Here is a 14,216-nt window from a genome sequence, read left to right on the forward strand (position 1 = left end):
ATTTTTGAGCCAGAAGAGGCATCTTGGTTCTCAGTCTTTCTACTCTAATCCTTATGCCCCACTACCATGCTAATGAGACTAGGTAGGGGTCGTAGGGTCAGGTCCTGAGTCAGCCCTTTGACTTTGTGCTCTTTGTTCAAACCACAACCACATGTATATCAGATTACTTAGACTCACTGATCCTCTGTTTCCTTCACTCTGTATCTCACAGCAACCATGTCAATGGTAAATGTTATCAAACAAGAGCCAGGAAGTGTCACCCTCACAAACGTCCTGTAAGAGCATTAACTTCATGATATTTAAAAGTCCAGACAGTTTTCCCACTAACAGGGACTACTGACGGGCCCCTTGAAAGGATAACTGAATGGCTTCAGCAGCAGCAGGTCCAGATTCACACTGAGGGGTTACTCCTCCCCTCACCCCTACAGCCTAACAGCCTGGAAAAGGAACCTAGGAAATGAAGCCTCCAGGTACTCCTTGGAGAAATCCCAAAGTAAATACCACAAACAGCTTTGGCACTGGGATTCTCAAGAGCAGCAGCTCACAGACAAACAATAATGGGACTTCCAGCAGGGAAGGTGTGATGATGGCTCCCTTCCCAGGGGAGAGTCCCCAGGGGGGTATAGAGCTCTACACATCTCATACATCTCACACTGTGGCTTCTTCAGGTCTGCCTCCAACTTTTCCCTTCCTTAATTTATTACAAACTCAAGCAGAGGATTTATTTCCTGTGCTGTTTTTACTATCGACCTACCTTTCAAAAACCCCTTATTGGCATCTGTACCTTCCACATCAAATCCAGTTTTACCACTGGCCACAATATGATTCAATTTTTAAAATATTCATTAAGCACCTACTGGCACTGAGCTCAGTTCTACAAAGGATTCAAGAGGATAGATGATTTAAAATTTATTGGGGCATATAGGCCGGAGACATCTGAAGGAATCAGAGATAATATGGAACTCTAAAACAAGAGGAATATAATCTAAACGTAAAATGTGTGGTATTGACACAAGTAATTTTTTATATATTTTTGAATATGTACTGGTATTGTTTTTGTTCCTAACTTTTCTAAATGCTTTGTTTCCTAGGACAGTCTAGTAAGCCCTTTCAAGGGTGTGGGCAGTATCAAGAGGACAAACTTTCAATCAATAAACATGCAAGTTTAGAAGGCACTTGTGAGACAATTTTAGTAGAATATACAAATACGGATTGGAATCTACCTAGCTCACCTTTGGGGAGGATGCCCTTGGGCATGAGCTCCATTCTGGCCAAATTGATGGGGTCCAGGAGGTGAAGGGCCCTGAGGCAACATCCCCCCAGGGGCAGCAGCCCCCAAAGGCCCTGCTGGCTTCATCATACCTGCAACAGAAGGGCATGAATTTAGAAGAGTATGAATGTGCAAAGAGAGAGGATGCCATGCCATTAGGTAGGAGGAGGAGGAGGGGGAAAGTGGGTTAAGACAAGTTCTCCTTCAAATTTGCATTAACCAACACAGACCGGGTGCCTGGGTGGCTCAGTTGTTAAGCGTCTGCCTTCGGCTCAGGGCGTGATCCCAGAGTCCTGGGATCGAGCCCCACATCAGGCTCCTCCTCTGCGAGCCTGCTTCTTCCACTCCCACTCCCCCTGTCTGTGTTCCCCCTCTCGCTGGCTGTCTCTCTCTGTTAAATAAATAAATAAAATCTTAAAAAAAAAAAAAAATCACAGACCTACAGACCTATCAATGCCAGGCTCCGGCACAGTTATTTGACCATCATAATGACAGGAGAACAGAAAAGGAAAGAATCATTTCAATACTAAAGAGAAATCAAAACAGAAGAAATAAACTTGCATTTGGTAGAAGCACCCTGATAGAATATACTATCACACAAAGAATGCTAGAATACACAATGAAAGATGCCATTCTGGATATCAAAAAATAACTCAAAAAAAAAACAGTATGAGGCATCATCAAGATCCTAACTGTAACTATGAAAAAAAAAAAAAACCTCTGAAAATGCCTTTGAGTTATAGCATGAGGAAAACAAATAGAAAGTAGCATCTGTTTTTCCAACAAATGCAAAGGAAGCCTTTAGAGTTAATAACCTTCCAGGATTCCAAATAGTTGGGTGACAAACAATCGAGGGACTCCTCCAGTCATCATACTCACTCATTTAAAGTGTGGGATCACGTGATTAGCAGACATTCTTGGCAATAACTGTTTTCCTTTATAAGAAGTTCCTTCTCAAGATAAAAGATCTCTAAAGGTCTCTCTTTAGAACTGTTTGCAGACATTTTTCTCTTCTGGAGAAATTGTGGTATAGAAGAAAAATCACTGAACATGGGTTAGAGGAGTTCAAGGCCCCACCTGGCCATTTCCTAGCAGACAGATGTATGGTGCCGGCCAAGAAGTTTATATTTAAGTACCTGAGTTTCCTTACCCTCACTGCAAAAGGAAACGCTTGGCCTACATTACTTGTGACACCCCTTCTAGTCTTTTAAAAGAAAAAAAAAAAAAAAAAGAAGAAGAAGAAGAAAAAAAAAAAAACCCGTCTTCTGTTTGCTCTCTCCACTTCCAATCTGCTTGCTTTGTTCCAGCTCATTCAACTTAACTTTTGACCCCACCCTCCTCTCAGGTACCATCACCAATGACCTCCTAGATGCCTTGTGTGCATTCCTCCACTTGACCTCATGACGATATTTCATACCCAACATCTCCTTTCTTCTTTTATCTTCCTCTAGAGAGTTTATTCTCTCAGATAACAAGAGAACTGACTGGATGACCTTGAAGGTGCCAAAGAAAAGTTTCTTATATTATCATCATGGTACTTTTGAAAGCATGCTTTCAGATGCTTGGGTAATACAGAATGTAATATAAGCAGGGAAATGGCTGTATTCATGAAAAATATTATTGAAATTTTCACAGAGGGTTTTTTTTTTTCTTGTAATGGGATTCCTCAAACTTAAGAAAAAATTTATATTAACTTTACAGACACAGTCTTATTTAGCAATTTTTCATACACTAAGAAGAAAAACAACAATTTTTCTTATAACACTACATTTTTCTTTGACGTTCTAAACTCCAAAGCCAGCAAAGTTAGAAAAATATGAGACTTGCAGTCACACAGACTCGGGTTTGAATTCCTTCTCCACCATTCAACAGCTGTGACCCTGACAAGGATACTTCTATCTTTTGAAACCTCGACTTTTAACAGTGTGTCAGAGCAGTAATGTCCTCTGTTTCTGAGAACTATTCTGAGAACTGAGTAAGGCAATAGGTATGAGAGCATCCAGATATGCCTGATATATAAGGCAATCAATCGATCAACAAATCTTGGCTTCCTCTCCTCTGACCATATTGCTTGCCCTCCTTTTTCCAAGGATTTATATTCTAGCAGAACATATACACCATAATTATATACATGCTTGTATTTTCATTTTTGAAACATTATTTTGGACAAAAATAGAAAATCCACCACACTAGTGCTAAAATAATAATTCCACATACTACAAGAAACCAAAGATATTTTAATTTCTTAGATAAGTAAGTAAATACCGATTTCATCAACAACCCTCATATATATGTCTGGAGTATCAAAAAACAGTTTTCGGAATTAGTCATGTCTGGGTATTCCCATGTGTATCCATGGGATGCACATGTTCAAAAATTTCTGTTTTCAAAAACAAAATTGAAAAAAAGACCCAGTTTACATATATTCAAGCAGAACTCTTATACACCAATATCACTAAAATGTTCTTTCCTTTTTATTTTTGAAAATCAACTCTATGGCAACGTTTCAAACTCATTCTTGTTCAAGGTACCTTCAATGTGCCTTTGAGACACCAAGAGCTCTTATGGAACTCACAATCATGTAAACAAACAAGGACAGAGCCTTGTGATTAGTGTTATAATATGCAGAGGGACAAGCTGACTCTTCCTAGAGGAATCAAGAAAGAGTTCAAAGAAGAAGGACTATTTGAGCTGAATCTTGCAAGACAAGCAGGAGTTTTCTTCACATAGAGATGGGATAGAGGATTTCAGATGAGAGAGCATGACATGATCAGGGACTGGTAGAAGATTGTGAGGAAAAGGGGCTGGAACAGAGGTTGTTCTGGTTGGTTGGGTCAGGCTGCTAAGTCCTGTATGCCATTTGGACTCTATCCTCAGGGCAAAGAGAAGTCAGAATCACTGTTATCTGCAAAGTCATAGTCTTCTCCTGACCACATTACAGGTGTTTTCAAAAGTGAACAGAGATAAAAAGAAATCAGGTTCTTTACAGAACAATATGAGAATTTTAATAGGAAAGGAAAACCATACCATGAGAAAGAACCGCCTATGCTTATGCCAAAAGAAAAATCCCTAAAATCACAAACTGGTCTCTAACACAGTGGCAGATATTATAGACTAGCTTACTCAATACCAATTCCATTTCCTTTCTGGCTTACCTTTCTGAATGGTTCTGAGCTGGAAAGATGGAATCTCCATTGCATACATTCTCTTACAAATGGGGTTTGGCAAAAAAAACACCCCCCTGGGAGACCCTGGACAGGGGGCAGAGATGATGGTTCTGGGGTAGACACACACTGGCTACTAAAGGAATAGTCCTGTGTGGGGTGCATTTCTATGGACTACGGAGTCCCAAGCTTGGTTCTGGCTTTTTCTAATACTCTCTTGGCTTCTTGATGCCCTTTAACAAATCGCTTTCTGCTATAGTAGTTTCTATGATTAACGACAACAAATAAAAAAACCCTGCCAAAAAACATCATCACAGAAAAGCATACCTTGGATTTGCCCCTGGATCTGACACACTAAAACCGAAATTAAAAACCATTTGTGAAAAAAAAAGTTTATCTAAAATAAACAAAGATGCCTTTTATTGCTTTATGTTGTCTAATTACCATGGCTAGAACCTCCAATATCATGTTGAATAAAAGTGGTGAGAATGGACATCCTTGTCTTGTTCCTGACCTTAGGGGAAAAACTCTCAGTTTTTCACCACTGAGTATGATATTAGCTGTGGGTTTTTCATATAAGGCCTTCATTATGTTGAGGTATGTTCCCTTTAGACCTACTTTGCAGAGATTTTTTATCATAAATGGATGTTGTACTTTGTCAAATCTTTTTTCTGTATCTATTGAAATGATCATACGGCTTTTATCCTTTCTCCTGTTGATGTGATGTATCATGTTGATTGTTCTGTGAATACTGAACCACCCTTGCATCCCAGGAATAAATCCTACTTGATTGTGGATGTATGATTCTTTTAATATATTGTTGGATTCAGTTTGCTAATATTTTGTTAAGGATTTTTGCATCTATATTCATGAGAAACACTGGCCTACAGTTCTCTTTTTTGTGGTGTCTTTATCTGGCTTTGGTATCAGGGTAATGCTGGCCTCATAGAATGAATTTGGAAGTGTTCCTTCCTCTTCTGTTTCTTTGGAATAGTTTGAGAAGGTATTAACTCTGGCAAAATAACTCAGTCAGGGAAAGACAAATGCCATATGATCTTTTCATATGTGGAATTTAAGAAAGAAAACAAATGTGCAAAGAGGGGAAAAAGAGAGAGAGGCAAACCAAGAAACAGACTCTTAACTATAGAGAATAAACTGATGGTTCCCAGAGGAGAGGTGGGTGGGAGGATGGGTGAAATAGGTGATGGAGATAATAAATGCACTTACCATGATTAAATAATAAAATAAAATAAAATAAAATAAAATAAAATAAAATAAAGATAAGTTCCCTATTATATGGACATAATCATAATGACCACTGTTCCTAAGGCACTGTGCCTGGTGGTATACCTATATAATTTGCTATTTATTATGAGCCTCACCACTTCCACAGCCCTACCCTACTTCCAGGACATCAACAGTTCTTGCCTCTTAGCTTCCAGACCAGTGGTCCTCAATCAGGGATGATCTTGCCCCTGAAGGGACATTTGCCCCTGAAGGGACATCTTAGACATGTCTAAGATTTTTGGTTGTCACAACCTGGAGATGGGGCGTAAGGGGCCAGGTGCGTATAGGATGGGTTGTACTGGTACCCACTGTGTAGAGGCCAAGAATGCTATTAAACATCCTACACTACACAGCATAGCCTCCCACAACAAAGAATTAACTGGCCCCAAATGTCACCAGTGCTGAGGATGAGAAACCCTGTTCCAGAAAGCAGTGTGTCCAGGTCTGATGCCTTCACTACACTTTGTAATGTGGAGTGTACCTGTTTCTAAAATATACATGGGATCATTACCCTTCCCAGTTTAAAATGCTTCAGTGGCACCCTACTACCCTTAAAATGAAGCCTAAATAAAGTCTTAAGATGACCCCACTTTCTACTCAAGGCCTACCTCTTACTACTGGCACTCTACATATCAGCCAGGCTGAACCTCTTGCAGGTGGCTCAAAAGTGCCACCCCCGACCCCAGCAAGCTGCCTCCCTACTTGGCCAACTTTTACTCATCTTCCAGGTCATTTCTTCCAGGAAGATTCCCTTGATCTTTAAGTCTTGGTTATGTGCCCCTGCCATGTGCTACCATGGCACTCCCTACTTCCTTTATCTTGGTACTACCCCCTGTATTGTCACTGTCAATTTACTTAATGCATGTCCCACTAGATAAATAAGTATTATAAGGGCTGAGATTAGGTTTATTTTATTCATTGTTATATTGCCACAAAAAAGTATTTTGCTCATTCAATAAATCTGTTAAATTTGTTACTACATAGCATTAGCATCACATGATAGGCACAAATGGAAGTATGGTCTGTGAGAAACACAAAACAAGAGTTAGCACTGCCCAGACGTATGTAAGAATAGATACTTCAAGGAATCACAGCCAGGTTGCCTATGTCCATCAGAAAACCAACAAAAGGATCGTCAAAAGACTAGAAAAGAAGGCACATAAATTAGGAGATCTAGGGTCACTCAGCACAGAAAAATAAAGGCTAGGGTAATGTAGTATCAGCCTTAAATAATTAAACTAAAACACCATATTTTACAGAAAGGTATATTTACAGAATCTGATAGCCTGGTATCCATCTGAGAATTAAATAAGGGGAAGGAGGTTTAAATTAAAGTGTGAAGGTTTTAATCCAACAGAGACAGTTTATTTGTTGTTGGTAAATACCAGAGTGTTGCTGATGAATGAAGCAGCTTGTCATTCACACACTCATTTAATGAGCATCTTCTCTGTTCCATGCACATCTGTTATAATACAGTGTAGTAAATGGTAGAGAGGCCTGCACAGGTGTTAGGAGAACACAAAAGGAAGAAAGGATTTATAGATAGGCTTGAGAAAGAACAGTGGTCAGAAAGGCCTGCAAGCACAACACTTGAAGTGAATCTGAAGGAGGAGTATGAAAGTAAACCCTACCCGGAGGACAATATGAAGGCATGGATTGGCCTTCTAGTAATGTGGAATGCAAATCAGAGCACAAACCAGCCTCCCAATGACTAATGGCTTAGTACCACTGCTGTAACAGATATGGTAATGTGGCAGACCAACTGAAAAAAAGAAAATGGGTAAATTAATGAAGGTCTAAGGAGCTTAAAATACAATTGGTAGCCATGGGAAGTCATTGAAGATTTTAAGCAAAAGAAGTAAAAAAATTAGAATTGCATGCTATAAAAATCCCTCCAGCACAGAACTGGATGCTTGGAAAAAGGCAGTACTGGAGAGAGAGAGAGAATGGATAAGAGATCATTTTAGTAATCCAGGTGAAAGATGAATGGCTTGAACAAGAGAGTTACAAGAGGATAGAGAGGAGGAAGCAGGTAGGAAATAGGTTTACAATCAACCCAAAAGAATTTCGGAGGACAGTTGCATTGAACAAGATAAAATGAAGAGACTGTTTTTAATAGTGAAAGTTTCTAATTTGGATAACTGAGTGAATGATGATGACGCTGGGTGAGATATGGAATGCTAGGAAAATATAGGTTCCATGAAAAAAATTCTGAATTATTTTGGACATGATGAGTTTAATGTGCCCATGTAAACAGGTGGGCAATTGAAAATATGGGTCTGGAGCTTAGGAGAGACATATGGGCTAGAGAAATAGATCTGAGAGACTAGTACGTCATATGGAATGTTACAGCCTAGGGAAAAAAATCTAAGAGAGGAGAAGAGGGGTGACGATAGAACAAAGAAAGAGAAACAGCAATACCTAGGGTCATTGAGAAGGGGTAGGGCGCTCCTTAGAAAAAGATGTCCAGAAAGCGATCAAGAAAAATAACAAAAGATGGTGGCACTGGAACCAAAGGAGAAGAGAATTTTGTACAAACAAGAGCCGTAAACAGTGCCAAATTCAAAAGATGACAGGACAGTGTCTACTGCATCTGGTTAATAGGACCACTGATGACCCTGGTGGGGGAAGGGTGGATGGGGCCCAAGCTATGGAGCAGAGACTACACTGAGCCATGGAGGGACTGAGAGGCAAGGATGGAGAGTCACTGAGGGAAGCAAGTACTTGCTTAAGAAGATGGCTGTGAAGAGAGAAAGAGTGAAGAATTCTGAAAGTTCTACTTAGGTGTGTATTAGAGTTTGTTGTTTGTTTTCTTGAGGGACTTGGGTATGATTCCTGGGACCTTGGATAAGTCACAGGACACTAGCCAGTCAGTTTTCTTAGCTGCAAAATAGAGCTAATAAACTACTGTACAGCATTGTGTGAAGATTAAATAAGATAATGCACATAAAGCTTTCAAGACCAGTTTTTGATATATGGGAAGCACTAAAAAAAAACAATTTATAATTTTCATCATATATAAATGCAGAAGGGGAATGAGCCACCAGATAGAGAGAAACTAGAAAAAGATGGTTCCTACAGGATCCAGATCTTTAAGTATTGTGGGGAACATGTGGTTCTGGACAAAAGGAAGATGCTTCATCTGAAGGTTTTTTAAAATCAGGGGCACACTAAATCACAAGGCTGACTTTCCACAGGAAATTCCCAGTCTTCGAGCATCTTCTGCAACAAACTGTGTGTGGTTGCTACAATCCAGCCTCCCTACAGGGCTTTCCTCACTCCTCAGTGGCTTTGCACTCCACACATCTATCCAGCAGAGCCCAGATCCTACACATCTGAGTCAGTCCTCGTGAGCCCCAAGAGATACTGATTTATACACAGCCAATTTCCACCAATGATTTGAGTTGAATTCTTCAGCATTCTCTCAGAATTCCCAAGAACTGTCTTACACAAATATTTTTAGGAGATTTGGGACCATTAGACCTGAAACAAGCTATTATTAGCCTCATTCCGACCCTGAAACTTGGTCCCTCAGAGCAGCCTCTTGATAAAGGAAGGTGACCTCACAGTGCCAACAGCCATCACAGCAATGGTAGTCCCACTCCATTGCTCCTTTTTCTCCCATCTTTGCCCCAAAAGCCAAGATTCCCTTATGAATACTATATTTTAAAGCAAACAATATTGTTGAATAATGATTTCAAGACAAGACCATGTTTTTCTTGTTATTATCATGGAGTAATCTTCGGTATGTGAATCTAATTGTATTTTTCCAATTTCAAACATGATTTTTTAATATGATCGCCAAAATATATACTATATATATAATATACAGCATATATATTTATTCACATTTAATTTGTTTTTTTATTACATGTTTAAATAACCTCACACCAAGAACAAATCTAATGGTAAAAACAAAGCACTCAGGAAGTTTCTTTTTTTAAATTTACATTTAAAAACCAAACTAGTTATATTCCATGCAATAACCAAACTGATGATGCAGGCTTCTTCTATAAGAGACTTTTCCAAGTAAGCCTATACTCTCAAACCACAGCATCATATAATGACCATTCAACATTCTGAAAGCTGCTCTTTCAGAATATCTTATGTCTCTGAGCCTGAGAATTAATAATAACATGCAAGTCAAAATAATGCACTTTACCTGGTGGAGAACCTGCATGAGATGGGTCCCCATAGTGTCCATAATGGGGTGGAGAAAGGCCTATTCCAGGCTGGGACTGAGAGTAGGGGGGTGTAGCCACATATCCTTGTTGACTCATTATGAAAATATCATTCCAAGGGATAGCTCTACAAAAGAACTCTGCAACAGAAGGAAAAAAAAATGTCAACAAGAGAGTTTGAGTTACTTAATGCTATTCAAAATATGAACACTGCTAATAAATATTTATAATGGTTTGAGGAAAATATCAGGTGTCTGAGACATCTTCATATCATACAACATATCATATTATCTTCTAAAAAGGCTCTGATCATAGCTCTATGGAACTCAGTAACTCATTCCTATAGGCAAATTCTCAGGCACAAAATCTGAATAACAACTGCCAATCACTTTTTCATTGGAAGAATGAACTATTTCCCAGATAGTCTCTCATAATGTATCCACTAGTTTTATGCCTTTGGTTTCCATGGCCCCGTTTCAGCACAAAGCATGCCAATAGCAATAATCACAAGTCATTCCATTGACTGACCAGCAGAACTGCCAGGAGTCTGCAATCAGATGTTTTATAACTTGTGTCATTTCAGTGCTATCCTAATTGGTAATTTTAGTCAGGCAGCTAGGATAAAGAGAAATCAATAGTCCAACAAATATAGCAGAAGATAAAGAATTTGGTAATGGACTTATTTTATGAGTCATAAAATGACTAAGCCAGGTTGCAGCCTGCAAACATTTAAGAGTTATCAGTGGTTTCTCATTCAAAGATGACAGACTCTCTTTCTAATTTAAATATCACACCTCTAAGAACATATACACATATATTTAAGGAACCAAGGGGAAAAAAGCAATTTCATATATGTTCAGGCACGTGCACACACCTCACAGTACAACATACTCATCTTGATTCTACTCAGAAGCTAAACATTGATTTATTCTAAATTTACCATTTTTCCACGTTTCACAAAATAAGACACATATCATAGAACTATTCTCAAAGAATTTTTTAATAAAAAAAAGCTCTGAATCCTGGTAAAGGAAGTAGGTTTTCACTACTAATCTACCAATACTTAGCTGTGTGATATGGAATAAGGTGAAGAACCTCTCTGGGCCTCAGTTCCATCTTACAAAGTAAAGGCTTTGCAAACATAAAACATTGATCCTACGATTTCTCTCCAATTCCTTCATCTTACACAGGAATATTTTTCCTTTTGTTGTTTTATGATGCTACCTTTTAAGGTAAAAGTTCAGTGATAAACCTGCTAAGACTTGAAATAGATCTATATTCAGGAAATTTCATTCTTCATTTGGTTTCATTTTCCTATTAAACTATAAATTTCCAAAATTAAAGAAAATATTATAAGATCATTTTCTTCTCCTTGAAAAGACAGAACTAAAGAGAGGAGAGATAGGCAAAAAGCCTGCTGGTCCACTTTGTTCCTGACAACACTTCTACCCTCCTCCCACTTTAGCAGAGAGAGACGTGGCAGCCTGAGCTTTGGTCAAGCTCATCCAACCGAGCACATTTAGGAAGTCAGCAGGAGCACACACCTACGTAGCAGCCTGTTGCTGAGTGACGGGGAGGAAAGGCAGGGATGTTCACTCCAAACAGCAGGAAGCAAGCAGTCGGGTCCCTCTTAACTGGTCCTGACAGGAATTTGCTTCCTCACGCAACCCAGTTTGCCACGTCAAACTTCCTCGCACAGCACCAAGTTACAGAAACCTGACTCAGCTTCAAGCGGCGACATGGCACAAAGCCACTTGGCAGGAGCAGGCCTACGATCAAAATCTAGGGAGCTTCAATCACAGAATAAGCCCCAGGCCACTGTCACTGGACAAGGAGAGCTAAGGTGCGCTTCTCACCCTGGACCAAGTTCGGATTTGGACAAACTGGTTTCGCTACCAGATAGGATGTCCCGAAGCTTGAAGATACAGTTGCCATTTTTACTCTATTTCCAATACTGCCTTCCTCCAAAGAGGAAATTAAGTTGATACAGAGACAAGAAAATCGCTGGCCGTGCCACTGGAATACTGTAGCTACTGAGGACCCTAACCACGCAGTTCCAGCATCCCAAGACAAAAAGATGGGGGCGGGGGCGGGTAAAAAATGCCCACGCCCACCCACCCCACCCCCATTATTAAACTGCACGAAAAGGCTAAAGGAGCTAAGTCTGAGGTCTCCTCCGCTGCCCTGCCACAAGTGAGCATCCAACCTCTCGCCAACCCCCATCCTAGGCCGGGCACCGCACCCCACTCCAGCTGTGCCTGGGGAGGGGCTGTCCCGCCAGCGCGTAGCCGGGCACGGAGAGGCACTACCTGGTCTGCTCCCGCACGCCGCTGGACTTCCGAGAGCCTGCGCTCTGCTCCTAGCGCCGGGTGCCCCCGGTGACCCAGCTCCTGCTGCGGTCGCTGCTCCCGCGGCGCCTTTCCCCCGGCCCTGTGTCACCACAGGCTGGTCTCGCGTACAGAGTTGCAGCCGGGCTGGGAACTGCCACGTCAAACACTCTCCCCGCTGCGCGCCCCCAGCGCGGAGGCTCAGACCAGCTGCCGCGCTCCCGCCGGCGCACGCGCACAGATCCGACAGGGCGGGGCCGGGCCGGAGCGCGGCCCGCGTATTGGCCGCCTGTCCTCCCTTTTTTTTTTTTCTCTATTTGCCTCTTCCTGTCTGTTTTGTTTGTTTGTTTCCCTATAGTACGTCAAAATTTTAACACTGTTGATAAATCTGAGCAACGTTTTCACAGTGGATCCCCGTGGGAAGGCTGGAGTGCTTAATGAGGGTTCATTCATTCTTTCATTCAACAGGTTGCGGCTTCAGCTATTCATTCATTGCGTTATTACTTGAGTAACTGTCATATTCCAGGTATTGCTTGAGGATACAGGAAGGTACAGGATTCAAGACCCCGAAGAGATTAGAATTTAAAGCCGAATCTGGCACTTAAAGGCGAATCTGGCACGTGTACACGAACAATTTGATGACGTATTCATGCAATGCACTACAGAGGAAGGAAGGCCCAAGGCAGCCTGGCAACGTGTAAAATAGGAAGGAAGAGATGTCCCAACTGAAAAGTATGGGAAGGGATGTCTTCATTGAAGCTGAAATTGCTAGACTTCTGTGTATTCCTTCTAGGAATATCTACATATTCATTGTGAAGGAGGATAACTGAACCCACCCCAAGCAGGGATCAATACATGTATAGAAACCCCGTGTTTAGCTCACTGTATTGTGAGAAACAGCTGAGAAAGGCAACATATGTGACACCCGGAATTTGACTTCTCTTCTCCATCTAGCCTTAAAAACTAGGACCTTCTGGCTGGTTTCTCACAATGCCCCACTCCTAGATAGAAAGACCTTCATCCAACCCTAGGTTTGATAAAGCTACCACTCTGCTAAAACTTACAAAACCAAACCAGATCAGTGTTTTGTTTTCAAAATATATTTTCTTCTGGCGTGTCTGGGTGGCTCAGTCAGTTAAGTGTCTGCCTTAGACTCAGGTCATGATCCCACGGTGCTGGGATCAAGCCCCACATCCAGCTCCTTGCTCAGCCCAGAGCCTGCTTCTCCTTCTCCCTCTCCCTCTGCCAACTGCTCCCCCTGCTTGTGCTCTCTGTCAAATAAATAAATAAAATCTTTAAATATATATATATATATATATATATACTTTCTTCTGGGCTACAAGAAGATAAAAAATACTTGACAAATCCCTTTACTGATGAAATCCCTGGGCAAAAACTTGCATGGGAATGATGCTACCACTGAAACGCTATAGTAGTTTTGCAGGCATTTTAAGTTATTCTGGCATGGTGAAGAGACTAATGGTCCCTTTTCCCCTCTTCCTTTTTTTACAATTTTAAGGTGTGACGCCCTGCCTATACACAGCTTCAACACTGGTCAGATTTGAGAATGCACAATGAAAAATTTGTCTTAAATTTGTTTCTTGTATTCTCAATATAATGAAAATGTTTGATGGAGTTTAAGAAGCTTTGGTCTGTGTTGAAGCAGCACAGCTTGTAAGAGCAAAAAAAAAAAAGTTGTCATATCACAGTTATGTCACAATGTAGGAGAAAGTAGTCACTTGGAGATAGAAACACTATGTAATGAGCTGGTTGGCTTGTTGTCTCTATAAAACCACTAAGTTTGAGTTTGTACATTCTTTCTTACTGCTTGTTCAGGGGCACCAGGACAAACAATTTGTAATTTCAGTTCTAAGACAGTGTTGAATTCCTAAGTATTTAAAGTTGGAAGGGATTAGAAATATGGATAATTCAATATTCAGTGAGGACTGAATTCAATTTTATAGATCAAAAAGCCAAATTTCAAAAA

General features: G+C 40.6%; 1 protein-coding gene across 2 annotated transcripts in view; it reads right to left on the reverse strand.

The window, feature by feature from the left end:
* Nucleotides 1-12,476, reverse strand: part of SEC24D (SEC24 homolog D, COPII coat complex component) — a 98,391-nt gene extending 85,915 nt beyond the window's left edge. For both annotated transcript variants that reach the window (XM_008689465.2, XM_008689464.2), the window contains exons 1-3: nt 12,212-12,476; nt 9,884-10,042; nt 1,233-1,362 (exon numbers count right to left, since the gene is read on the reverse strand). In XM_008689465.2, the coding sequence (XP_008687687.1) occupies nt 1,233-1,362; nt 9,884-10,001 (248 nt within the window). In that variant the 5' untranslated portion in view covers nt 10,002-10,042; nt 12,212-12,476. The remainder of the gene's footprint in view (nt 1-1,232; nt 1,363-9,883; nt 10,043-12,211) is intronic.
* Nucleotides 12,477-14,216: the final 1,740 nt, after the last annotated feature.

Source organism: Ursus maritimus, unplaced genomic scaffold (assembly GCF_017311325.1).
Source record: "Ursus maritimus isolate PB19 unplaced genomic scaffold, ASM1731132v1 scaffold_11, whole genome shotgun sequence".
In the NCBI taxonomy this organism is placed as follows: Eukaryota; Metazoa; Chordata; class Mammalia; order Carnivora; family Ursidae; genus Ursus; species Ursus maritimus.